The sequence below is a fragment of the Salvia splendens genome, chromosome 6, assembly GCF_004379255.2.
Source record: "Salvia splendens isolate huo1 chromosome 6, SspV2, whole genome shotgun sequence".
NCBI classification, from domain to species: Eukaryota; Viridiplantae; Streptophyta; class Magnoliopsida; order Lamiales; family Lamiaceae; genus Salvia; species Salvia splendens.
In genome coordinates, this window is record NC_056037.1 from 10,830,171 (window position 1) to 10,856,970 (window position 26,800).

Below are 26,800 nucleotides of genomic sequence, written 5' to 3' on the forward strand. Positions count from 1 at the left end.
TCAACACGGGGTATTATTGGGACTAAAAGTTAAAAGCCGATGTCATTAAAATTTGTTGAGATTATGTAGTACCGTTAATTGCGTCGTTTAGTCACTCACTCCACTATTCATGTTTCATCTCTCCTGTTTTCTCTCCTCTTTCCACCCCATTCCAACTTTTCCTCTTCCCTCCGAAATACAGCGACAGTGCGTCTTTGCGGCTGCGGCGGAAACATCAAATCGGATTCAGTGTTGAAGTGAACCATCCTCGCCGGCCTCATGAGTTCTGTAAGACAACGTGTCCAAGCTTCCAGTGATTCGATGGAAGGTGAGATTTTCTGGCTAAAACCCTAGTTTTCAAACGTGGTGATTTTTTTTCTCCTGGTTTTCTTGTGCTTTTCCTTCAAAAATTATTTATACACTCTGTATTAACATTTAATTTGATTGTTTGTTCGTATTATTTGCCAAAACCCTGTCACATGGTTTATTTAGAACAGTTTTTTTTTGTTGGTGGTGTGTTGCTGACATTTTGAATTGTATACGAGACTCAAAGTGATGGTGGTTTGTTGGTGATATTTGTCGTTGACATTGTTGAAGGTGTGTTGCTGACATTATTAATTTGCTGTTGACATTTGGAAATGTATGATTTTAGAGTTGGTGTTACATTGTTGACAAACGAATGATTTTAGAGTTGTTGTTTACATTGTTGTTGACATTGTTGGCATTGTTGACATTGTTGATGGTGTGTTAATCACATTCTACTTTGATTTTGTTGTTGTTCCTACTGACATTGCTTAGTTTGATACGTATGATGTCATAGGTTTGTTGATCTGATGTGGTGTGAGGAGGGTTATTTTTTTTTGTAATTTATTCAATTATATGGTTGGGATTATTTCATTTTTTGCTTTAAGTATGATATAAATCACTGATCTATTAACTGATTCAATTTCACATATAAAGTGGGTCTAACTGCTAAGTTTAAGTTACAATGAGGATTTGCATAGAGATGTCAACAAATCTGGTGTTTTGTTGACATAGGAGTGGGATATGTTGATTCTATTCTCATGGACATTACTTATTGATTTGTTTATATTTGATCAGCAAAACGTCAATGAAAGGGAAAAGCTGTTGTTGACGGCAAAGGGAGTGTGAAGCGGTGGAATGTGTTATTGACATTATTTTTGTTTTTTGGTCTTTGAAATAATATGGTGTTGTCATTGAAATAATATGTAAAATATGATGTAAGATGGCGTTGGCATTGAAATAATATGAATTAAATCTTTTATTTGGTGCTGTAATTGACATTAATCATTCACATTTCTCTCATTAATCTTTTGTGGGTGCTCTCATTGATATTTATTGACATTCTGTGTCATTGACATTAACTTATTGATGGTTGCTACTTGATCAGCGAGACGTCTAGCAAAAGGAAAAGCTGTAGACGATGGTGAGTCCAGTGGGAAGCGGAAATCTGTGGTGGGCGTCCCTGCACAAGCCAAGAGACCTCAATTAAGGATCAAGAGAACAACTCATTTTTTCTTGCGCATCCTGAAGTCTCTGAACGAAAGGCAGAAAACTGCTGTAAGGCAGCTCGGCTTCGGTGGACTTCTCGATTTTGACGTGACACACGATAGAGAATCGTCATCGAAAAATGTCATCACGGAATGTCAACGGCCAAATTGGCAGAACATCATCGCACACTATATCAGATAAAACACATTGCTGACAGATTATGTATAGAGCATCAGAACAAGCATAAAAAAATTAGATAATCTTGCTCAAAATCTACATTTCGAAAACAAATTCATCAACCATTTCGCAATATAACCTAATGTCTATGCCTAATCTACTCTACGTACTATGTCTTCTTCAATCAAGCACAACAACTCCTACACTAGATATTCAACAATTTATTCACCAACAAAAATGACAGAAAATTCATCACAGGGCCATCAACCATTTCGAAATCTAACTGCAGCTGTACACACGATAGAGAATCATCATCCAAGAATGTCATCACGGAATGTCAGCGGCCAAATTGGCAGAATATCATCGCAAACTATATCAGATAAAACACATTGCTGGCAGATTATGCATGGAGCATCAGAACAAGCACAAAAACTTAGATAATCTTGAACAAAAACTACATTTCGAAAACAGATTCATCAACCATTTCATAAATATAACCTACTACTCAACCTCATCAATCAACGAACGTAAAAACATCGAACATAATCGTCGTTGGTTTCAACATTATGCTACACATATTATTCAAATTAGCAAGAAAAATACCTTGAGCTTCGTAAGCCATTTCCATTTCAACACAAACGTGGACGTTGACCTTATGCCGGAGAAGGACGCCGGAGAAGATTTGGGATATGAATTTCAACAGGAGATCGAAGTTGATATTGGAATGTTGAATAATTAAGATATGTTATATTTTATGGCTGACTGAGTAATGTAATCTCTTTCCAAAAAATGATAATAGTGATAGTTTGGGAGAATGGAGATAAATTAGAGCCTCATCATTGACTAATCACGCCTAGAAACGATTACAAACAATTATGGTTATGATTATACCAGATTGGAGTGAAATGAGGATGTATGTAACTGTTGGCAAAAAACGAGTTCCATATACAACCCCCGCTGACATAAACTGTACTGCCCGGTGACATTGAATTTGTATCCTCCTAACAGCCGTAGATTAGTTACAATGATGCTGTGTGATTAAAATTTGTAGTTTATATTATAAATGAGAGTTTGTATTTGATCACACCTCTCTATATATATATATATAGGTTCATGATCAATTGAGATTTTTTAGGCTAATTGAGAAATGAGATGCAATCTCAGCCACTCATTTTTATTAAATGAGTGGTCCAGAATTTGCCACATGAAAAATATTTTTAGATTAATTAATTATAAAAGGACAGAATGATAATTTCATATTTTAATTAATGATTGTGAGGGTGCTGGTGTGTGTGCTTCGAGATGTTGGCTTCAACAATGGTGGCTTCCAGCGCTTTCAGAGCGCTCCCGATCTCCGCGAAGAGCTCCGGCCGATCGTCGCAACAGATCGACGACTTGATCTGCTCCGATCCGTCTTCAATCTGATCGACGATTACCTCGTCGATCTCGCTCGGCACGCCGCTGCTGATTTTGCTCGCCTCCTTCGCCCTCTGCCGCTGCTCCTTCACGTGATCCACCACGTGCCCCAATGGCGCCGCCTTGTCCATCTATATTGATCGGAATCGGTCAATTCAGTGAGAATTTTGATTCGATTCGAGAGAGACAGAGAGAGAAGGGAAAATACCTTTTCAGATTTAGGGATGAGTTTGCGGAGAGTTGAGCGATTTAGGGATGAGTTTGCGGAGAGTTGAGCGTTGATTCTGTCTATGCGGCGTTTCTCGGATGTTGTTTATTTGTTGAAAATCTGCGGCATTGGCTGTTGGTTTTTGGGTGAACAAATTTGCTGTTGACATTATATTGAAACTTCAGTTGTAGACATTTGCTGTTGACATGTTGAAATGTAGGAGATGCTGGTTTGTTGACATTGTGAATTGAAGATGAAAATTTAGGATGACATTTTGTAGGTGCCTTTGGAGGTCTGTTGACATATTGACATTTGCGATGCTAGTGACATTTCTTTGAAATTTATGAATACATTATGTGATGTTTTTTGCTGACATTTGTGGAATTAGCATGAGAACATACCTTGAACTTCGTAAGACAACTCCATAAAATACCAATTTGGTAGATGAGATTGTATAGAATATTGACATGTCATGTCAACTACGGTACATATCGTGTCAACTACACGTACAAGCTATGTCAACTGTGTTACAAGCCATGTCAACTACACGTACAACCATGTCAACTACACATAGAAACCATGTCAACAACAATTATAAGTCATGTCAACTAGACATACAAGCTATGTCAACAATCCGACACATTAAAACATGAAATGACACTTATACCCCCGTGTTGACATAATGTGATAGCTGTTGACATTTCGTTAATCTTGTGGATTAGTGGCTGAGATTGCATCTCATTTCTCAATTTAACTAAATAATCTCAACCTAACAGGACCCTATATATATATATATATATATATATATATATATATATATATATATATATTAGCAATTGAGAAAGACAACTTATAGAACTACAGAACAAGTATAACAATGCGTAATATATGAGTAGCACTTGAATAATTCAAATGTAAGCACAATATCACAAATGAGAAATGTGAGACAAAGAGAGAGAATTGGGAGATTGGAGAGAGAAACTCTTGTTAACACAAGAATTGGGTGAATGTAAGTGAGGATAGAAAGGGGGTATTTATAGATAAAAATGTGGGGGTGGGGGAATGGATCAATTTGAATTCAAAATCAGAATTTAAAAAAAAAACAAATTGAAAATCGGACAAAATCAGCGGTTTTGGTCAACAAACCGCCTGCAAAATCGCCTGACTGCCTGCATGAAACATCCAATCGGCACTACAACGTGTCAGCCTTGTGTTCTGCACCGGAACCGGGAAACCGCCGGTTTCATGGTTAACCGCCGGTTTTCGCGGTTAACCGCCGATTCCGGTCAAAAAACCATATGAAAAAGCTGCTTCTTGGCTGCCAACGACTGACGCCTCGAATACCTATGCCGGAACTGTGAAACCGCTGGTTAACCGACGGTTCGGTGACGGTTTCGGTTCGTAAAATCTTGAACCGGAACCGGGCCCGCGGTTCCAAATATGGCAGTTCTGGTTCGTAAAAAATGTCACGGTTCCGCGGTTAACCGCCAGAACTGAAAACCTTGGGCATGTCTACTAGGGGCCCAAGAGAGTGAGAGAAGGGAGAATGATATGGACCTTGATGAAGAGTTTACGAGCACATGTGTGGGTTCGAGTTGAGTCGGGGTATAAGAGCATCTGTAACGCCATGGGCCGGGCCACAAATCGTGAGTCCCAGCCCGTCCCATGCATTACACGGAAGGGCGGCACGGCTCAGGCCCGTCCCGGGGCCGCGTTCCCGTCCTGGGGAGCGTCCCGCGTCCCGGCCCGGGACGGGGTTGCACGGTGACGAGCCGCATGTCCCGCATCCCGGCCCAGCGTTACACGCTCTTCGGGCCGGGCCGCAAATCCAATTTTTTTTAATTCGATGTCTATAAATACGAGCTTGCGTTCCATCCATTTCAATCCTGCATTCCATTTCAATACTCTATTATACCATTTGTTTCGGCGCCAATGGATTGGTTCAACGGCGATCAACGTGAGATGGAGGAGTTCGTTAACTCGAACAATTGGTACATACCGTCGTCGCAACCATCGCAGACACAACCTAGTCCGGGAGTCGGTAGCAACGTCGACATTACATCGCCGGTCAACACCGAAGAGTTCGAGCTCAGTGAGATGGAGCCCGCTCAAGAGCGGGGAAAGGAGAAGGTCGGGGAGGAGGATGGGCCGAAGAAGTACACTCCGCACGAGACATTGTGGCTGCGAGGAACTACATCGATGTCGCCGAGGATCCTATCATTGGCAACCAGCAGACCGGCAAGGCTTTTTGGGAGCGGATTGCGCAGAAATATAACGCTGGCCGTCCGGAAGGGTCGATCGAGCGTAGCTACGTGAAGCTGCGCAAGCATTGGGGCCGGGTCCAGGCGGATATGAGCAAGTGGAACGGAAAGTGGGCCAACGTAGTCCGTATGTGGCCGAGCGGGCACAGCGAGGCGGACCTCGTCGAGAAGGCGAAGGATGCGTTCTTCACTGACGGGAAGAAGACCTTCAAGTACTTCGAAGTTTGGAAGCTCGTCGAGAAGAGCCCGAAGTACACCAGCGGTGCCGAGCCGGCGGCAACAGGTGCGGCGAAGAGAACCAAAGTTTCCGCCTCCGGAAACTACTCTTCGAGCGAAGGAGGTCCGGCGATCGACCTCAACGTGACAGACGACGATGTCTTCTGCTCCTCTCCTAGCATTCAGAGCCGCTCGATAGGAACAAAGGCGGCCAAGAGGAAAGCAAAGGGAAGGCAGCTGCGAGCAACTCCGCTATGGTGCCACCGCCGACCAATCCGTCTCTGGATAAGATGGCCGACACTTTGTCGGAGATGAATATTACATGGCGGATGAGCCAGCTGACGGAGTTGACATCGAGGGATACATTGAAGATGTCGGACGAGGAGATCGAGTTGCACCGTGAGATGATCACCTACCTTCGCGCCTAAATGAAGAAGTAGTAGTCGTGGCCCGGGTTTCTTATATTTCAAATTTGCTTCGTCTAGTAATGTAATGTTAATTTCTAATGAACAATGCATTTTCCCGGTTTCAATTGTTCAACGAATTGCGTTTACGAGTTAAATAGGTTGGAGTTGTGAATAGTGTCATTTATTAGTTGCGGCCCGGGCCGCAACCTGAAGGGTTATAGCAGTTGGGGCCTTGGCCGCAACTGTAGAGGAATGATGACGTGGAGGGGACTTGGGGCCGGAAATGGGGACGGGTTAATGATGCCCTAAAACTACAAATTTCTCGGGGAGTGGAGCAGTATGAGTTCGATAATGCAACAATTGTTAAAGATGGTGAGGATCGAGGCTATTATCGCTAGAAAACGGGAAAGTAAAAAAAAAGGACTAAATGTTAGGGATCTATATGCAATTTCAAAAAGCAATGCAATTTTGTTTAACAAAACAACACAAAACGACAGCTCTTTCTTCTTTTGTGCTAAGAAGTTAATGGAATTCCAAAATAATGAAGGAGAATAGATTCATTCTACTAGAGGGGGTGACGCATAATGTTTGTGCGTCGTTTATTAATGACGCACAATCCTTATGCGTCGTTTATTAATGACGCACAAAGATTATGCGTCGCTTAACAACGCATAAGGGTTGTGCGTCGCTATTGAACGACGCACAAACATTATGCGTCATTAAGTCGGGTTTTAACCCCCCTCCAGGCAGACACAGATCACAGAACGAACATTCACACACTTTCATTTCCTCTCTCGGCGATTTCCGGCGTTTTCAGGCGATTTCCGGCGATTTCTCCATAAGATCCGGTAATTTGTTAATCAATTTAGCTACATTCGACATTATTCATGTTTATTGCGCTTTCATTTGTTAGTTTGACCCAATTTATACAAATTTATACAAATCGGCGCCCTTCCTCCCACGGCGGTGACTTTTAGACAGATGTCCGGCATTATGTAGCATCCTATCACAATACTGAGGAATACGCTGGTAGCGGTTGAATTGTCGGCAAACGCGTCCAGCCTCGTGTGCCTCGACAAATGACCAGCACACCAAATATGTGTCGCACAAGTAGGATGTGGTCGAATCAATGCAGTAATCGGGCAGGATACAATCTGTATATGGTGTCCACAGAAACTACAAAAACATAATATCATTCACACAATTAATTTCATACTAGATTAATTCATTAGCTAAGCTAACAAAAATAAATTTCACCTGGCCCGGACGAATCAATGATAACTGATCACGATAATGAGCTACTGAATGTTGGGGCGCATTTCCAATTTCAGTAACTCCGTGCCACCTACACGGAATATTAATATCAAAAGTTACCCAAAAAAATACATAATTAAGTACGTTACTTAAAAAAAATATTACTTGGCTCCACACGGGGTATACGGCGTGTGCGTAGGCGATATCAAGAAGGCTGGCCTCAATGTAGGCATTCTTTCCCACGCCCACAGCTGCAAGAGAACCATAGGGCCACCCACATCTCTTCTCTGTCTGCCTACAGAAGCTTCGCACAAATAATGATACAGGTATGCTAAAGCAGCACTACCCCAACTGATATTAGCCACGTCTTCCGGATCGTCAAAGGCATTAATCCACATAAAGGGGACCTTGCACCCGGTAGTGTCCGGTAAAATAAGCCCCCCTAACAAGATTAGAGCATGTATACGTGCTCTTTGGACGTATGCATACTCATGCAGCCCATCACCCAACGGCATAGTCGCTTGGTTGATCAGAGACGTCATCAACAACCCACCGTGCTTCGTTTCTGTTTCTGCGTCAGGTATCCATCCCAACACATCTCTACACTTGCTGGGCCAATCTTCATATCCAATAGGGTAGTCACAGCCAGTGAAAACACGACCGGCTGCTCTCAAACCCCACAGGTTTTGCACATCCTGTAAGGTTACGGTTACCTCACCAACTGGAAGGTGGAAACAGTGGGTCTCAGGCCTCCATCGCTCGATCAATGCAGTTATTAGGTCATTGTCCATCCTTCTTGGCCTTCCACATTCAATCACACCTCTGAACCCCCAAACATCAAGCCAATGCATCACATCTTCATGTATTGGCAGTGCCCAAACCTTACTCTCCGTCCTACGAACTCTCAACACATTTGTTGTGCCATTCGCCAACAATGAGGCTGAAATATGTTCGTTTTGATGAAACAGTACGGATGGATCCTCAGGTCCATAACATAACTGTTGTTCAGAACTTGCAGATGCCATCTACTTCAAAACATTCACCCAACATATAATAGCATAAGATAACTAAAATTTTCACATTTTTGCACAAGAATATATCTATTTTCTGCACTTTGTGTATATAATTTCAATTGAACCACTTACTTCTACAATTGACCCTAAATTCATGTGAAACACACAAATACGCAACAAAACAACACAAATAAGCAACACACTAACAGAAATCGTCCGTAAATTGAGCAATTTCATATAAACCCTAACTTTACTAAATTAGGGAAAACCTCCATAACTTCAGCAATTATTGATTTATGTAGCCAAATGGATGAATAATTACCGAAATATGTTTGGTATTTGGTTGAAATCTGTCGGAAAACGCCTCAAATCGCCGGAAATCGTCGCTGAAATCGCCCCTCCTTCGCTGCTCGCTGCGTCGTCTGTCAATTACGAGCATTCTGCCCTCTTAATCCCGATTTAACGACACACAAATAATATACGTCTTTACTGAAAGACGCATATATATTGTGCGTCTTTTAGCAACGACGCATAACAGTTATGCGTCGTTTATCGACGCATAATCTATATGCGTCGTTTTTTATAGACGCATATTATTTGTGCGTCTTTCAGTAAAGACGCATAACATTTGTGCGTTTCATTAATAACGACGCACAAATGTTATGCGTCACTCACTGTGCGGGAATTCATCTATTCCTCTTCATTAAATTGGAATTAAGTTAACATGCATTCACAAAAATAGAATTTTGCCCACAAAACGACGCTTTTATAACGTGAGTCAAAAAAAATATTCACCTAAACGTTGGCGAGCTTAGTCATCATTATGTTGCGTGCATATGCTAAGTGGGATACAAATAAAATTTCTTGAAAAGTTGGGTTTGGCAAATGGAAAATTGCTGAAAATACCATGAAATATTCGCCTAAACGATGGCGAGTCTAATATCCTCAAATCTTTGCAAAGGTTCCTTCTACTCTCTTTCTCGTCTCAAACGCTAAATGAGTCTAATATCCTCAAATCTTTCAGGTTCAGAGAGAGCAACATCTACCGCTGGGGGATTTCCCGAATGTGGATCCATTTAGAGAGAGATTAAGGGGGTGTTTGGTAGCAGGGGCGGACGCATGATTTTTGGTTGGTAGGGGCTTATTATGTATATTAACAATGTCAACAAAAAATGATCTTATTTTTTAATGAAACAAGTTTTAATGTAAATCAGTAACCGTGACCCCTGGATGCCGAAGGCACCCTTGGGGTGATCTCGTAGTTCCTACGGGGTGGAGATGATGGGGTCGGTCCATGGATTTATAGAGATACAGAGAAATAATGGGTAAAGTACAATCGAATAAGAGAAAAATTGGTAAAAATGTTTCCATTAATATACACGACACTAATTTTGCTGATATACCAAAATAAAAAATTAGACAATTTTTCATAAAGGGGTAGAGAAATTTGTGTAATAAATATACTGAAAAAAGTTTTTGCATAATTAAATTTAAAAGAAAAAAAAGAGAAAAATTAACTTATGGTTTAAAGTCACTATAAAAACAAATTTTGAGTTTGCTTGAATTATTTGCAAAGAAAAAGGAAAAGTTACATTGGAGAAGAAAATTTAGATTTTGTTATTATTAATGGGAAACTAAGTAATTAAGTTAATATTTTGCTAAATAAAGTAAAAGTTTTAAAGAAACCCATAAATTTCAAACAAATTGTACAATTTTAAAAAGTTATTGCGATGTAATTATATCAATAGCCAATAAACTGACATTTTATTATTTGGACACATTTTACAAGGAACGTTTGAATATAATAAGGGTCCGTTTGGTACACGGAATTGGAATTGGAATTGGAATTGGAATTGAAATTGAATTGGAATTGAATTGGAAGGAATTGAATTAGAATTCAATTCCAAATCATTTGTTTGGCAAAATGAAATAATTAATATGGAATTGAATTTAAAATTTTGAATGTGTGTGTGTGTGAATGTGTGTGCTGTGTGTGTTTGAGGATGTGTGTAGTGTGTGTGTAAGAACGTGTGAGTGTGTGCGTGCGCGTGTGTTTGAGGATGGGTGTAGTGTGTGTGTAAGAATGTGTGCTGTGTGTGTGTTTGAATGTGTGTGCTGTGTGTGAATGTGTGTGCAGTATGTGTGTGTGAATGTGTTTGTTGTGTGTGTGTGCAGTGAGTATGTGTGTGTGCAGTGTGTGTGTGTGTGAATGTGTTTATTGTGTGTGTGTGCAGTGAGTATGTGTGTGTGCAGTGTGTGTGTGTGTGTGAATGTGTTTATTGTGTGTGTGTGTAAGAATGTATGCATTGTGTGTGTAATTTAATAAATATTTGGAATTCCATTACTTTTAATATGGAATTCAAATTGTGAAATTGGAAGATTTGGAATTGTAATAAATCCAAAAAATTTTATGATACCAAACACTAAATTTGGAATTGAAAGCTCCAATTCCAATTCCACACCTCCAATTTCACGTAGCAAACGCAACCTAATAGTAATTGTTTTAGTACTTAGTGGAGCACTTTTTTAGGCAAATCATCTTCTTCCTCCCCATCTTGGCAGCCATTAATATATTTCATGCTCTGCACTTTTTTATTTCTTGATTGTTCAGCCCCTTGTTACATACAATTTCTGATAATTTAGTCTTAAAAAACATCAGTTTGGTAAGGGCTGAAGATAAAATTTAAAAGTTTTAGCAATAGAAAAAATTAAAAAGAAAAATCCATGTTGTCTCCCAACAAGAGGGTATCAAAAGCAAATCAGAAGGAACATGCGGGCAAGTTCTAAAAAATCACATAATATTCAATGTGGTTCAAGGTCGACTCCAACATATTGTACGTCGGGGGTTCCAATAAGTTGAAACATCCAAACGAAAACTGGTGTACCTGCACTACTTGCTATGACAATATTTCTTCCAAGCTCTACCAATAGGAGCTTTGTTATGAATCAACTTAACAACAGTTCTAATAGGATCAACATACTTTTGCCACAAATCGATCGCATCTTGAACACACAAATTCAAAATATGAGCAATAAATCGCACATGAAAATATTTGCCATCAATAACAGTAGAACATGCACTGATGAGTTTATCTATACTAGCAGTGTTAGCGCTTGCATTATCAAAACCAACAGAAAAAAATTTATTGATCAATTGAAATTCATTCAAAACTTGAATGATCAATTGAGCAATTGCTTGTGCAGTGTGTGGTGCGGGAAATTCCCGAAATGCAACCAAACGTTTGTTCAAAGTCCAACTGTGATCAACGAAATGCACAGTGATGCCCATATATGAATTTTTGCAAAAACAATCAGTCCACACATCAGAGCAAATCGAAACTTTATGACCTAAGTTAACAATAAACGTACCTAATTGCGCCTTCTTTTCCAAGCATTTTCTAACAATAGCTCGAGTCATAGAAGTTCGACTTAATTTTCTTGCAGCAACATTATGAACTTGTCGCATACTCGACTCAAATGCATCGTTATCAAAAGCATTGAACGGAAAATGTTTCATCACAGCAAATCTAGATATCACATTAAGAGCATTTTTGTGATAATATTTTAAAAGAGTAGTGCTACACATACCTCATGTTTGGGATGAACCCGTCTCACTCCCGGTCCCGACTCCATGTTGAAAGTTGAGTTGAGTTTGGGTTGGAGCGATACCAAACTCGACCGGATGCACTTTCTCCATGTGACGGGTAAATGTACCATATCCTCCACCCTTTCATAATGTGTATACGTTTTCGCAATGGTTGCAATACACATTATAAATGTCCGGATCGGTACTATCTCATACCTTCTTGAAATGTTTCACTATGATGTTTGAGGTTAAAGACCTTTCGATTGGTTTAGGAGGTTGAGGAGGGTGTCCACGACCACGACGACTCATTGGTGGTGGTGGGGGTGGCATTTCTTGTTGTTGTTCCTTTTTCGCCCCTTCCTCCTTCTCCTCCTCCTCGTCATCATCATCATCGTCGTCATCAAGATTCACCGGGGTTAGAATTTGTTGAGAATAGGCACCGGGACCTGAAGCACCACTACCACTACCAACATAAGCATCGCCACCACCATATCCACGTCCGTCTTGGGATTGAGAGCGAGAGAGAGCAATAACATTGGCCATATCTTGATCTTCTCGATTCTACAAAATAATATTTGTAGTGTAAATATTGTTAGATGCATGCGTCTCACAACATCAAATACCACGAGATAAATGCATGGAGTGGTTTTGAGGTGAGGGTGCACGAGAGTGTACTTGAAGGCTCGCATGCATGGGATCACACGCCCTAGAATTCGATTAGAAGTCGGGTATATAAGCTGATCACGCTCCACGCATGCTGTAACACAGAATCATCTTGATACAACCTAGATACAGAGAGAAACACAGAGAGAAAGAGTTCAAGCTGCGGTTATTCAATCCAAGTCAGAGATTGATTGGTGATCTTTGTGATCGAGGAAGAAGTCTCAGCTCTTCGTCGTGGTGTTGGTTATCTTCTTAGTGTATAGATCTCAAGGTCGAGTTTCCTAAGAGATCTCTGAGAGAAGAACTTGTTCTAGTTGTACATTCTTGCTGATTGGTAGTTTGTAATCTCATTTCCATATTAATACAAGTCAATCGAGTTCTCCCGTGGATGTAGGCTGATTTTGGCCGAACCACGTATATCCGTTGTCATTTCATTTCAAGTTTCAATTCTTGCTCGTGCGTTTCAATTTTGGTGGATAGTTTCACAAATATCAAATAGAATTATGAGAAATAATGTAATGTAATTCATAATTAATAATATTAGTAGATAATAATTATTCACCTGCCACATATCCATGTTCCTTTGAGAAATCTCATCAATAACAGATTTTCGACTTGGAATCTTGGACTTTCCCTTTCCCTTATCAACACGACCTTCTCGGGATGAAGACATCTTGATAGTAACAAATTATATAGTAGAAATATGGAATTATATATATATACTCAAGGTCGAGTTTCCTAAGAGATCTCTGAGAGAAGAACTTGTTCTAGTTGTACATTCTTGCTGATTGGTAGTTTGTAATCTCATTTCCATATTAATACAAGTCACTCGAGTTCTCCCGTGGATGTAGGCTGATTTTGGCCGAACCACGTATATCCGTTGTCATTTCATTTCAAGTTTCAATTCTTGCTCGTGCGTTTCAATTTTGGTGGATAGTTTCACAAATATCAAATAGAATTATGAGAAATAATGTAATGTAATTCATAATTAATAATATTAGTAGATAATAATTATTCACCTGCCACATATCCATGTTCCTTTGAGAAATCTCATCAATAACAGATTTTCGACTTGGAATCTTGGATTTTCCATTTCCCTTATCAACACGACCTTCTCGGGATGAAGACATCTTGATAGTAACAAATTATATAGTAGAAATATGGAATTATATATATATATATATGGGCATGCTAATCTACAAACTACAAATTAAAAACTCTAATCCTATACACCCACTATAATTAATCAACGGTTTATAATAAGTATTCATCATAATGTCAACACTTCCAATAAATTTGTCAACACGGGGTATTATTGGGACTAAAAGTTAAAAGCCGATGTCATTAAAATTTGTTGAGATTATGTAGTACCGTTAATTGCGTCGTTTAGTCACTCACTCCACTATTCATGTTTCATCTCTCCTGTTTTCTCTCCTCTTTCCACCCCATTCCAACTTTTCCTCTTCCCTCCGAAATCCAGCGACGGTGCGTCTTTGCGGCTGCGGCTGAAACATCAAATCGGATTCAGTGTTGAAGTGAACCATCCTCGCCAGCCTCATGAGTTCTGTAAGACGGCGTGGCCAAGCTTCCGCTGATTCGATGGAAGGTGAGATTTTCCGGCTAAAACCCTAGTTTTCAAACGTGGTGATTTTTTTTTCTCCTGATTTCTTGTGCTTTTCCTTCAAAAATTATTTATACACTCTGTATTAACATTTAATTTGGTTGTTTGTTCGTATTATTTTCCAAAACCCTGTCACATGGTTTATTTAGAGCTGTTTTTTTTGTTGGTGGTGTGTTGCTGACATTTTGAATTGTATACGAGACTCAAAGTGATGGTGGTTTGTTGGTGATATTTGTCGTTGACATTGTTGAAGGTGTGTTGCTGACATTATTAATTTGCTGTTGACATTTGGAAATGTATGATTTTAGAGTTGGTGTTACATTGTTGACAAACGAATGATTTTAGAGTTGTTGTTTACATTGTTGTTGACATTGTTGGCATTGTTGACATTGTTGATGGTGTGTTAATCACATTCTACTTTGATTTTGTTGTTGTTCCTACTGACATTGCTTAGTTTGATACGTATGATGTCATAGGTTTGTTGATCTGATGTGGTGTGAGGAGGGTTATTTTTTTTGTGTAATTTATTCAATTATATGGTTGGGATTATTTCATTTTTTGCTTTAAGTATGATATAAATTACTGATCTATTAATTGATTCAATTTCACATATAAAGTGGGTCTAAGTGCTAAGTTTAAGTTACAATGAGGATTTGCAAAGAGATGTCAACAAATCTGGTGTTTTGTTGACATAGGGGTGAGATATATTGATTCTATTCTCATGGACATTACTTATTGATTTGTTTATATTTGATCAGCAAAACGTCAACGAAAGGGAAAAGCTGTTGTTGACGGCAAAGGGAGTGTGAAGCGGTGGAATGTGTTATTGACATTATTTTTGTTTGTTTTTTGTTTTTTGGTCTTTGAAATAATATGGTGTTGTCATTGAAATAATATGTAAAATATGATATAAGATGGCGTTGGCATTGAAATAATATGAATTAAATCTTTTATTTGGTGCTGTAATTGACATTAATCATTCACATTTTTTGTGGGTGCTCTCATTAATCTTTTGTGGGTGCTCTGATTGATATTTATTGACATTCTGTGTCATTGACATTAACTTATTGATGGTTGCTACTTGATCAGCGAGACGTTTAGCAAAAGGAAAAGCTGTAGACGATGGTGAGTCTAGTGGGAAGCGGAAATCTGTGGTGGGCGTCCCTGCACAAGCCAAGAGACCTCAGTTAAGGATCAAGAGAACAACTCGTTTTTTCTCGCGCATCCTGAAGTCTCTGAACGAAAGGCAGAAAACTGCTGTAAGGCAGCTCGGCTTCGGTGGACTTCTCGATTTTGACGTGACACACGATAGAGAATCGTCATCGAAGAATGTCATCACGGAATGTCAACGGCCTATATCAGATAAAACACATTGCTGACATATTATGTATAGAGCATCTGAACAAGCATAAAAAAATTAGATAATCTTGCTCAAAATCTACATTTCGAAAACAGATTCATCAACCATTTCGCAATATAACCTAATGTCTATGCATAATCTACTCTACGTACTATGTCTTCTTCAATCAAGCACAACAACTCCTACACTAGATATTCAACAATTTATTCACCAACAAAAATGACAGAAAATTCATCACAGGGCAATCAACCATTTCGAAATCTAACTGCAGCTGTACACACGATAGAGAATCATCATCCAAGAATGTCATCACGGAATGTCAGCGGCCAAATTGGCAGAATATCATCTCAAACTATATCAGATAAAAAACATTGCTGGCAGATTATGCATGGAGCATCAGAACAAGCATAAAAAATTAGATAATCTTGAACAAAAACTACATTTCGAAAACAGATTCATCAACCATTTCGTAAATATAACCTACTACTCAACCTCATCCATCAACGAACGTAAAAACATCGAGCATAATCGTCGTTGGTTTCAACATTATGTTACACATATTATTCAAATTAGCAAGAAAAACACCTTGAGCTTCGTAAGCCATTTCCATTTCAACACAAACGTGGACGTTGACCTTATGCCGGAGAAGAACGCCAGAGTAGATTTGGGATATGAATTTCAACAGGAGATCGAAGTTGATATTGGAATGTTGAATAATTAAGATATGTTATATTTTATGGCTGACCGAGTAATGTAATCTCTTTCCAAAAAGTAATAATAGTGATAGTTTGGGAGAATGGAGATAAATTAGAGCCTCATCTTTGACTAATCACGCCTAGAAACGATTACAAACAATTATGGTTATGATTATACCAGATTGGAGTGAAATGAGGATGTATGTAACTGCTGGCAAAAAACGATTTCCATATACACCCCCCGCTGACATAAATTGTACTGCACGGTGACATCGAATTTGTATCCTCCTAACAGCCGTAGATTAGTTACAATGATGGTGTGTGATTAAAGTTTGTAGTTTGTATTATAAATTAGAGTTTGTATTTGATCACACCTCTATATATATATATATATAGGTTCATGATCAATTGAGATTTTTTAGGCTAATTGAGAAATGAGATGCAATCTCAGCCACTCATTTTTATTAAATGAGTGGTCCAGAATTTGCCACATGAAAAATATTTTTAGATTAATTAATTATAAAAGGACAGAATGATAATTTCATATTTTAATTAATGATTGTGAGGGTGCTGGTGTGTGTGCTTCGAGATGTTGGCTTCAACAATGGTGGCTTCCAGCGCTTTCAGAGCGCTCCCGATCTCCGCGAAGAGCTCCGGCCGATCGTCGCAACAGATCGACGACTTGATCTGCTCCGATCCGTCTTCAATCTGATCGACGATTACCTCGTCGATCTCGCTCGGCACGCCGCTGCTGATTTTGCTCGCCTCCTTCGCCCTCTGCCGCTGCTCCTTCACGTGATCCACCACGTGCCCCAATGGCGCCGCCTTGTCCATCTATATTGATCGGAATCGGTCAATTCAGTGAGAATTTTGATTCGATTCGAGAGAGACAGAGAGAGAAGGGAAAATACCTTTTCAGATTTAGGGATGAGTTTGCGGAGAGTTGAGCGATTTAGGGATGAGTTTGCGGAGAGTTGAGCGTTGATTCTGTCTATGCGGCGTTTCTCGGATGTTGTTTATTTGTTGAAAATCTGCGGCATTGGCTGTTGGTTTTTGGGTGAACAAATTTGCTGTTGACATTATATTGAAACTTCAGTTGTAGACATTTGCTGTTGACATGTTGAAATGTAGGAGATGCTGGTTTGTTGACATTGTGAATTGAAGATGAAAATTTAGGATGACATTTTGTAGGTGCCTTTGGAGGTCTGTTGACATATTGACATTTGCGATGCTAGTGACATTTCTTTGAAATTTATGAATACATTATGTGATGTTTTTTGCTGACATTTGTGGAATTAGCATGAGAACATACCTTGAACTTCGTAAGACAACTCCATAAAATACCAATTTGGTAGATGAGATTGTATAGAATATTGACATGTCATGTCAACTACGGTACATATCGTGTCAACTACACGTACAAGCTATGTCAACTGTGTTACAAGCCATGTCAACTACACGTACAACCATGTCAACTACACATAGAAACCATGTCAACAACAATTATAAGTCATGTCAACTAGACATACAAGCTATGTCAACAATCCGACACATTAAAACATGAAATGACACTTATACCCCCGTGTTGACATAATGTGATAGCTGTTGACATTTCGTTAATCTTGTGGATTAGTGGCTGAGATTGCATCTCATTTCTCAATTTAACTAAATAATCTCAACCTAACAGGACCATATATATATATATATATATATATATATATATATATATATATATATATATATATATATATATATATATATATATATATATATATATATATTAGCAATTGAGAAAGACAACTTATAGAACTACAGAACAAGTATAACAATGCGTAATATATGAGTAGCACTTGAATAATTCAAATGTAAGCACAATATCACAAATGAGAAATGTGAGACAAAGAGAGAGAATTGGGAGATTGGAGAGAGAAACTCTTGTTAACACAAGAATTGGGTGAATATAAGTGAGGATAGAAAGAGGGTATTTATAGATAAAAATGTGGGGGGTGGGGGAATGGATCAATTTGAATTCAAAATCAGAATAAAAAAAAACAAATTGAAAATCGGACAAAATCAGCGGTTTTGGTCAACAAACCGCCTGCAAAATCGCCTGACTGCCTGCATGAAACATCCAATCGGCACTACAACGTGTCAGCCTTGTGTTCTGCACCGGAACCGGGAAACCGCCGGTTTCATGGTTAACCGCCGGTTTTCGCGGTTAACCGCCGATTCCGGTAAAAAAACCATCTGAAAAAGCTGCTTCTTGGCTGCCAACGACTGACGCCTCGAATACCTATGCCGGAACTGTGAATCCGCCGGTTAACCGGCGGTTTGGTGACGGTTTCGGTTCGTAAAATCTTGAACCGGAACCGGCCCGCGGTTCCAAATATGGCAGTTCCGGTTCGTAAAAAATGTCACGGTTCCGGTTCGGAACCAGAACTGAAAACCTTGGGCATGTCTACTAGGGGCCCAAGAGAGTGAGAGAAGGGAGAATGATATGGACCTTGATGAAGAGTTTACGAGCACATGTGTGGGTTCGAGTTGAGTCGGGGTATAAGAGCATCTGTAACGCCATGGGCCGGGCCACAAATCGTGAGTCCCAGCCCGTCCCATGCATTACACGGAAGGGCGGCACGGCTCAGGCCCGTCCCGGGGCCGCGTTCCCGGCCTGGGGAGCGTCCCGCGTCCCGGCCCGGGACGGGGTTGCACTGTGACGGGCCGCATGTCCCGCGTCCCGGCCCAGCGTTACACGCTCTTCGGGCCGGGCCGCAAATCCATTTTTTTTAATTCGATGTCTATAAATACGAGCTTGCGTTCCATCCATTTCAATCCCGCGTTCCATTTCAATACTCTATTATACCCTTTGTTTCGGCGCCAATGGATTGGTTCAACGGCGATCAACGTGAGATGGAGGAGTTCGTTAACTCGAACAATTGGTACATACCGCCGTCGCAACCATCGCAGACACAACCTAGTCCGGGAGTCGGTAGCAATGTCGACATTACATCGCCGGTCAACACCGAAGAGTTCGAGCTCAGTGAGATGGAGCCCGCTCAAGAGCGGGGAAAGGAGAAGGTCGGGGAGGAGGATGGGCCGAAGAAGTACACTCCGCACGAGACATTGTGGCTGCGAGGAACTACATCGATGTCGCCGAGGATCCTATCATCGGCAACCAGCAGACCGGCAAGGCTTTTTGGGAGCGGATTGCGCAGAAATATAACGCTGGCCGTCCGGAAGGGTCGATCGAGCGTAGCTACGTGAAGCTGCGCAAGCATTGGGGCCGGGTCCAGGCGGATATGAGCAAGTGGAACGGAAAGTGGGCCAACGTAGTCCGTATGTGGCCGAGCGGGCACAGTGAGGCGGACCTCGTCGAGAAGGGGAAGGATGCGTTCTTCACTGACGGGAAGAAGACCTTCAAGTACTTCGAAGTTTGGAAGCTCGTCGAGAAGAGCCCGAAGTACACCAGCGGTGCCGAGCCGGCGGCAACAGGTGGGGCGAAGAGAACCAAAGTTTCCGCCTCCGGAAACTACTCTTCGAGCGAAGGAGGTCCGGCGATCGACCTCAACGTGACAGACGACGATGTCTTCTGCTCCTCTCCTAGCATTCAGAGCCGTCCGATAGGAACAAAGGCGGCCAAGAGGAAAGCAAAGGGGAAGGCACCTGCGAGCAACTCCGCTATGGTGCCATCGCCGACCAATCCGTCTCTGGATAAGATGGCCGACACTTTGTCGGAGATGAATATTACATGGCGGATGAGCCAGCTGACGGAGTTGACATCGAGGGATACATCGAAGATGTCGGACGAGGAGATCGAGTTGCACCGTGAGATGATCGCCTACCTTCGCGCCCAAATGAAGAAGTAGTAGTCGTGGCCCGGGTTTCTTCTATTTCAAATTTGCTTCGTCTAGTAATGTAATGTTAATTTCTAATGAACAATGCATTTTCCCGGTTTCAATTGTTCAACGAATTGCGTTTACGAGTTAAATAGGTTGGAGTTGTGAATAGTGTCATTTATTAGTTGCGGCCCGGGCCGCAACCTGAAGGGTTATAGCAGTTGGGGCCTTGGCCGCAACTGTAGAGGAATGATGATGTGGAGGGGACTTGGGGCCGGAAATGGGGACGGGGTTAATGATGCCCTAAAACTACAAATTTCTCGGGGAGTGGAGCAGTATGAGTTCGATAATGCAACAATTGTTAAAGATGGTGAGGATCGAGGCTATTATCGCTAGAAAACGGGAAAGTAAAAAAAAAGGACTAAATGTTAGGGATCTATATGCAATTTCAAAAAGCAATGCAATTTTGTTTAACAAAAAACAACACAAAACGACAGCTCTTTCTTCTTTTGTGCTAAGAAGTTAATGGAATTCCAAAATAATGAAGGAGAATAGATTCATTCTACTAGAGGGGGTGACGCATAATGTTTGTGCGTCGTTTATTAATGACGCACAATCCTTATGCGTCGTTTATTAATGACGCACAAAGATTATGCGTCGCTTAACAACGCATAAGGGTTGTGCGTCGCTATTGAACGACGCACAAACATTATGCGTCATTAAGTCGGGTTTTAACCCCCCTCCAGGCAGACACAGATCACAGAACGAACATTCACACACTTTCATTTCCTCTCTCGGCGATTTCCGGCGTTTTCAGGCGATTTCCGGCGATTTCTCCATAAGATCCGGTAATTTGTTAATCAATTTAGCTACATTCGACATTATTCATGTTTATTGCGCTTTCATTTGTTAGTTTGACCCAATTTATACAAATTTATACAAATCAGCGCCCTTCCTCCCACGGCGGTGACTTTTACTCAGATGTCCGACATTATGTAGCATCCTATCACAATACTGAGGAATACGCTGGTAGCGGTTGATTTGTCGGCAAACGCGTCCAGCCTCGTGTGCCTCGACAAATGACCAGCACACCAAATATGTGTCGCACAAGTAGGATGTGGTCGAATCAATGCAGTAATCGGGCAGGATACAATCTGTATATGGTGTCCACAGAAACTACAAAAACATAATATCATTCACACAATTAATTTCATACTAGATTAATTCATTAGCTAAGCTAACAAAAATAAATTTCACCTGGCCCGGACGAATCAATGATAACTGATCACGATAATGAGCTACTGAATGTTGGGGCGCATTTCCAATTTCAGTAACTCCGTGCCACCTACACGGAATATTAATATCAAAAGTTACCCAAAAAAATACATAATTAAGTACGTTACTTAAAAAAAATATTACTTGGCTCCACACGGGGTATACGGCGTGTGCGTAGGCGATATCAAGAAGGCTGGCCTCAATGTAGGCATTCTTTCCCACGCCCACAGCTGCAAGAGAACCATAGGGCCACCCACATCTCTTCTCTGTCTGCCTACAGAAGCTTCGCACAAATAATGATACAGGTATGCTAAAGCAGCACTACCCCAACTGATATTAGCCACGTCTTCCGGATCGTCAAAGGCATTAATCCACATAAAGGGGACCTTGCACCCGGTAGTGTCCGGTAAAATAAGCCCCCCTAACAAGATTAGAGCATGTATACGTGCTCTTTGGACGTATGCATACTCATGCAGCCCATCACCCAACGGCATAGTCGCTTGGTTGATCAGAGACGTCATCAACAACCCACCGTGCTTCGTTTCTGTTTCTGCGTCAGGTATCCATCCCAACACATCTCTACACTTGCTGGGCCAATCTTCATATCCAATAGGGTAGTCACAGCCAGTGAAAACACGACCGGCTGCTCTCAAACCCCACAGGTTTTGCACATCCTGTAAGGTTACGGTTACCTCACCAACTGGAAGGTGGAAACAGTGGGTCTCAGGCCTCCATCGCTCGATCAATGCAGTTATTAGGTCATTGTCCATCCTTCTTGGCCTTCCACATTCAATCACACCTCTGAACCCCCAAACATCAAGCCAATGCATCACATCTTCATGTATTGGCAGTGCCCAAACCTTACTCTCCGTCCTACGAACTCTCAACACATTTGTTGTGCCATTCGCCAACAATGAGGCTGAAATATGTTCGTTTTGATGAAACAGTACGGATGGATCCTCAGGTCCATAACATAACTGTTGTTCAGAACTTGCAGATGCCATCTACTTCAAAACATTCACCCAACATATAATAGCATAAGATAACTAAAATTTTCACATTTTTGCACAAGAATATATCTATTTTCTGCACTTTGTGTATATAATTTCAATTGAACCACTTACTTCTACAATTGACCCTAAATTCATGTGAAACACACAAATACGCAACAAAACAACACAAATAAGCAACACACTAACAGAAATCGTCCGTAAATTGAGCAATTTCATATAAACCCTAACTTTACTAAATTAGGGAAAACCTCCATAACTTCAGCAATTATTGATTTATGTAGCCAAATGGATGAATAATTACCGAAATATGTTTGGTATTTGGTTGAAATCTGTCGGAAAACACCTCAAATCGCCGGAAATCGTCGCTGAAATCGCCCCTCCTTCGCTGCTCGCTGCGTCGTCTGTCAATTACGAGCATTCTGCCCTCTTAATCCCGATTTAACGACACACAAATAATATACGTCTTTACTGAAAGACGCATATATATTGTGCGTCTTTTAGCAACGACGCATAACAGTTATGCGTCGTTTATCGACGCATAATCTATATGCGTCGTTTTTTATAGACGCATATTATTTGTGCGTCTTTCAGTAAAGACGCATAACATTTGTGCGTTTCATTAATAACGACGCACAAATGTTATGCGTCACTCACTGTGCGGGAATTCATCTATTCCTCTTCATTAAATTGGAATTAAGTTAACATGCATTCACAAAAATAGAATTTTGCCCACAAAACGACGCTTTTATAACGTGAGTCAAAAAAAATATTCACCTAAACGTTGGCGAGCTTAGTCATCATTATGTTGCGTGCATAATGCTAAGTGGGATACAAATAAAATTTCTTGAAAAGTTGGGTTTGGCAAATGGAAAATTGCTGAAAATACCATGAAATATGGTTAAATTATGCTTTGGTTTGCAACTTTAAAATTAGATAGAAAATCATGAAGTTTGAATTTGTTTGTAGAATTTTTTTTATGAAATTATATCTGATAAAGAAAGCCGTCAAATTATACATGGAAGCAGTGAATTAAACAATTGCATATATTCATACATAAAAACTACGTCAACGTAATTGAAAACATCAACTATATATTAGGCACAAACATTAAATATTTCATCCTGAGATAATTGCAAATAAATTAAAACTTTTTATTTAAAATTGCAAAATAAACTGGTTGAACCGAAATCTAACCAGTTTGTGATTGCTGTTACTCATTAAAATCAGAAATTGGGAATATGTTTCTGCTCAAAACTGTGAACAGAGGCAAATTAATCCTTATTTTAAATTGGGATATTGGTCCCTAAAACCATAAACTTTGATCAAATTTTGGTATTTCCCACGAACTTAGAAATTGGTCTAAAAAATTATAAACTTTACGTTTTGTTTGTTATTTCCCATGGCAGCCCAAATAAGATATTTTCGAAAAAAATCTTATTATACGTGGACAACCGTAAAATGTTTATTGATGAGTCCGCGAATTTCTGATGTTAGTAAATGCAGGAAAATACAGATCACGACACAGAGAATTTACGTGGTTCGATTTACTGAGGTAAATCTACGTCCACGGGAAGAAAAGGGGGCAGAGTTGTATTGCTTGATCTGTTTTCTACAGCTTACAAATACAAACTTGCTATTTGCTATATGGTCTTTTTTCTCTAGAGAGATTCTAACCCCTTTCTACCAGATCTAAGTTCTATTTATACATTGAACTAAGATCGTGGCTTACATCATCACTCTAGGTCGTGGAGGTCGTGTAGGTCATGGCCTAAGATCGTGGCCTGAGTTGACGCCACGTGGTAGTGGGTATGTTGGAAGTCGTGGAAATCCTGCATGGGTCCACTAACTCCTTGTTCGGTCGAAAACTGAGACCGAACTGCTTTGGTTGCCGATCTGAGAGTAGAGCTTGATGCCGACCTAAGAGCAGAGCTTGATTGGTTGGCTTTTGCCGAGCTGTAGGCTGAGGCCGAACTCTTACTGAGACCGAACTGCTTTGGTTGCCGATCTGAGAGCTTGGTGCCGACTTGAGAGCAGAGCTTGATTGGTTGGCTTTTACCGAGCTGTAGGCTGAGGCCGAACTCTTTGGTAATGCCGAACTCATACTCTTCCTTGGGCTTTGGGCTGATGGGCCGTCACTGCTGTTGGGCTTGTTTAGTCCGTACCCCATCACTACCCCCCCCGAAAGACGAAGTGAATCACTTCGGCGAAGCGAGTCACTTCGGCATTCTGGATAAAGGTACGGGGGAGGCTGACGTCAGGGGACGTGCCGTGCACGTGACTGCATTAAATGCGACAGTAAAATCCGGCCGTTGAATCCTGAAAAGGTGGGATTCGAAACGGTGTGACGATTTTGAAATCTTCGCCGAATCTGATAAATACCTCCCTTCTTCATCGTTTGAACACCTTTGCTATTGGCTTCTTCTGCACTCTCTATCTTTTGCGTGAAAGATTTTCTTCCGCTTTCAAAAATTTCCTCAGATTTTGCAAAGAGTAAGGACCATGTCTGCTTCTTCTTCGTCTGAGTCTGGTAGCGGTGGTGAAGGGGGTAAGGGGTCTTCTAGCCGGAAAGAATCCGGGGAGAAGACCGTAGAGTATTTTCACAGTATCTTGAGTAAGGATACTGTGATATCCCTTCACGAAAAATACTCTTTTCCTGGGGGGAAGGTTGCGATTCCTGACGACCTTTATAGGGCGGACTCGCCGCCGGAAGGTTACGCCACCGTCTACGAAGCCAGCTTAGAATGCGGGCTTCGTTTCCCCCTTCCCCTTGCCTTTGTAGAGTTGCTAGATTTTTTTCAACTCCCTTTAGGTCAGGTGACTCCGAACTCTTGGAGGCACTTATCGGCTTTTGCTGCCGAACTGCGTAGGCTAGATAAGGATCTGTCTCTGAGGGCAATCCTTAATTTTTTCCAGTTTAAAAGGAAGGGATCTTGGTTTTACTTGGTCCCTTTACAGCCTTTTAGGGCCTTTTGTAAAACCAAATGGCCGAAATGGCAAAATCGCTTCTTTTTTTATAATAGGACTGCGGCTCCTAGTTTTCCCTGGAGAGGGCCGAAGTCCGTTATCCGTCATCCTCGGCCTGAACCGTTGGACGAGCTCGATGGCGAGCTCAACAAGATTCCCATAGTTAGGAAACAATACACGGAGTCTGAGCTCGTCAAGGGCGACGTCGTGTTCGACATCTCGTCTTCGGACGAAGAGGCCGAGGGTGAGGATTTCTCTTTATCTTTATGCTCTACTGCTTTAACGAAGAAAACTAACCTTGCTTTCTTGCTTTTTGGCAGTGTACATGCTGAACAAGGCTACCCGAAAATCTTCGGAGTCTAAGGAGCCGGAGAGAGAGAAGGCTACCAGCTCGGCGCCTGATGCCGAGAAGAATCCGAAGAGGCAAAAGACTTCTTCGGGTCCAAAGAAGCCGGAGTCGACTTCGGCAAGTAGGAAGGGGAAGACCCAGAAACCCCCGAGAGCGCCAGAGAAAGACATGGTCTTGGCGCCTCCTTCGGAGCATATCTGTGAGCCATTTTTATGGCCCACGGACTTTGCCGAGGTGAATTGTCTTCTTGATTCTTTGGCTTTGCTTCTGTCCTGTATTTTTGGTGCCCTCTGTTGACTTTTTTCTTTATCCATTTTCAGAGGAACGACATGCTCTCCAAGCTCGTCGCCGTCGAACTCTCCAAAGCGTCCAACGACTATGCTGAGATGCAGAGGAAATTGGCGGCTGCTTGTCACCGGGCCGAGCAGGCTGAGGCAAACTTTGAGAAAGCCAGAGCTGCTAGGATTTCGGCCCAGGATGAAGCTCAGTTTGCCAAAAACCAGCTCGTCATCCAGCGAGAGCAGACGAAACGGAGTGGTGCTGCCGCCGTGGTTGCCCAGGGGGAGGCTCTCCGTGTTTACACGGAGAAACTCTTTTTGAGCAGCCAGTTCTCGGCTTTTGTCGGTAGTCTGGTAAGGCTAATTGCCGATAAGGGCGAGCAGGGGGCCGACGTCGTGCTGCCTCTGTACAGCCGAGAGATAGCAGCTCGGCTTCAGAATCTGCCGCTCCTTGAGGAGCTCGCTTCATCCTCGGTCCTGCTTTCTGCAGACCGAGTCCGGAGTTGTCGAGCTGATCGGGACGAGAACCAGGAGGCTATCTTTGCCTCCGTGGGACCCGTTTCACCCGCTTCGACTTACAACGGAGAGGGTGAGGCCGAGCCGCTGGAGCTGGAGGCCGGCGATAAGCAGGCCGATCAGGAGGCGCAGCAGATCGGCTACGGTGGCGCCGAACAGGCTGGGGAGAGCAAGGAGGCAGAGGCTGAAGCTGAAGCAGATAAG

The 26,800-nt window shown here is 41.4% G+C and overlaps 2 protein-coding genes and 2 long non-coding RNA genes across 4 annotated transcripts; all 4 read right to left on the bottom strand.

Moving 5' to 3' along the window:
• Window positions 1-7,199: 7,199 nt before the first annotated feature.
• LOC121807984 lies at window positions 7,200-7,635 on the bottom strand. Its single transcript, XR_006052074.1, has 3 exons — window positions 7,596-7,635; window positions 7,434-7,521; window positions 7,200-7,352 (listed from the first exon to the last, which is right to left on the bottom strand). It is a non-coding gene; the product is annotated as an uncharacterized LOC121807984 (long non-coding RNA).
• A 137-nt stretch (window positions 7,636-7,772) lies between these two features.
• Window positions 7,773-8,843, bottom strand: LOC121808772 (protein MAIN-LIKE 1-like). The gene is made up of 3 exons (XM_042209351.1): window positions 8,766-8,843; window positions 7,817-8,455; window positions 7,773-7,781 (listed from the first exon to the last, which is right to left on the bottom strand). The coding sequence occupies exons 2-3, from the start codon at window positions 8,453-8,455 to the stop codon at window positions 7,773-7,775; spliced, it is 648 nt and encodes a 215-aa protein (XP_042065285.1). The 5' UTR covers window positions 8,766-8,843.
• A 12,354-nt stretch (window positions 8,844-21,197) lies between these two features.
• Window positions 21,198-21,660, bottom strand: LOC121807918. The gene is made up of 3 exons (XR_006052072.1): window positions 21,621-21,660; window positions 21,459-21,546; window positions 21,198-21,377 (listed from the first exon to the last, which is right to left on the bottom strand). It is a non-coding gene; the product is annotated as an uncharacterized LOC121807918 (long non-coding RNA).
• A 137-nt stretch (window positions 21,661-21,797) lies between these two features.
• Window positions 21,798-22,814, bottom strand: LOC121808773 (protein MAIN-LIKE 1-like). The gene is made up of 3 exons (XM_042209352.1): window positions 22,791-22,814; window positions 21,842-22,480; window positions 21,798-21,806 (listed from the first exon to the last, which is right to left on the bottom strand). Exons 2-3 carry the CDS (start codon window positions 22,478-22,480, stop codon window positions 21,798-21,800), a joined length of 648 nt encoding a protein of 215 aa, XP_042065286.1. The 5' UTR covers window positions 22,791-22,814.
• Window positions 22,815-26,800: the final 3,986 nt, after the last annotated feature.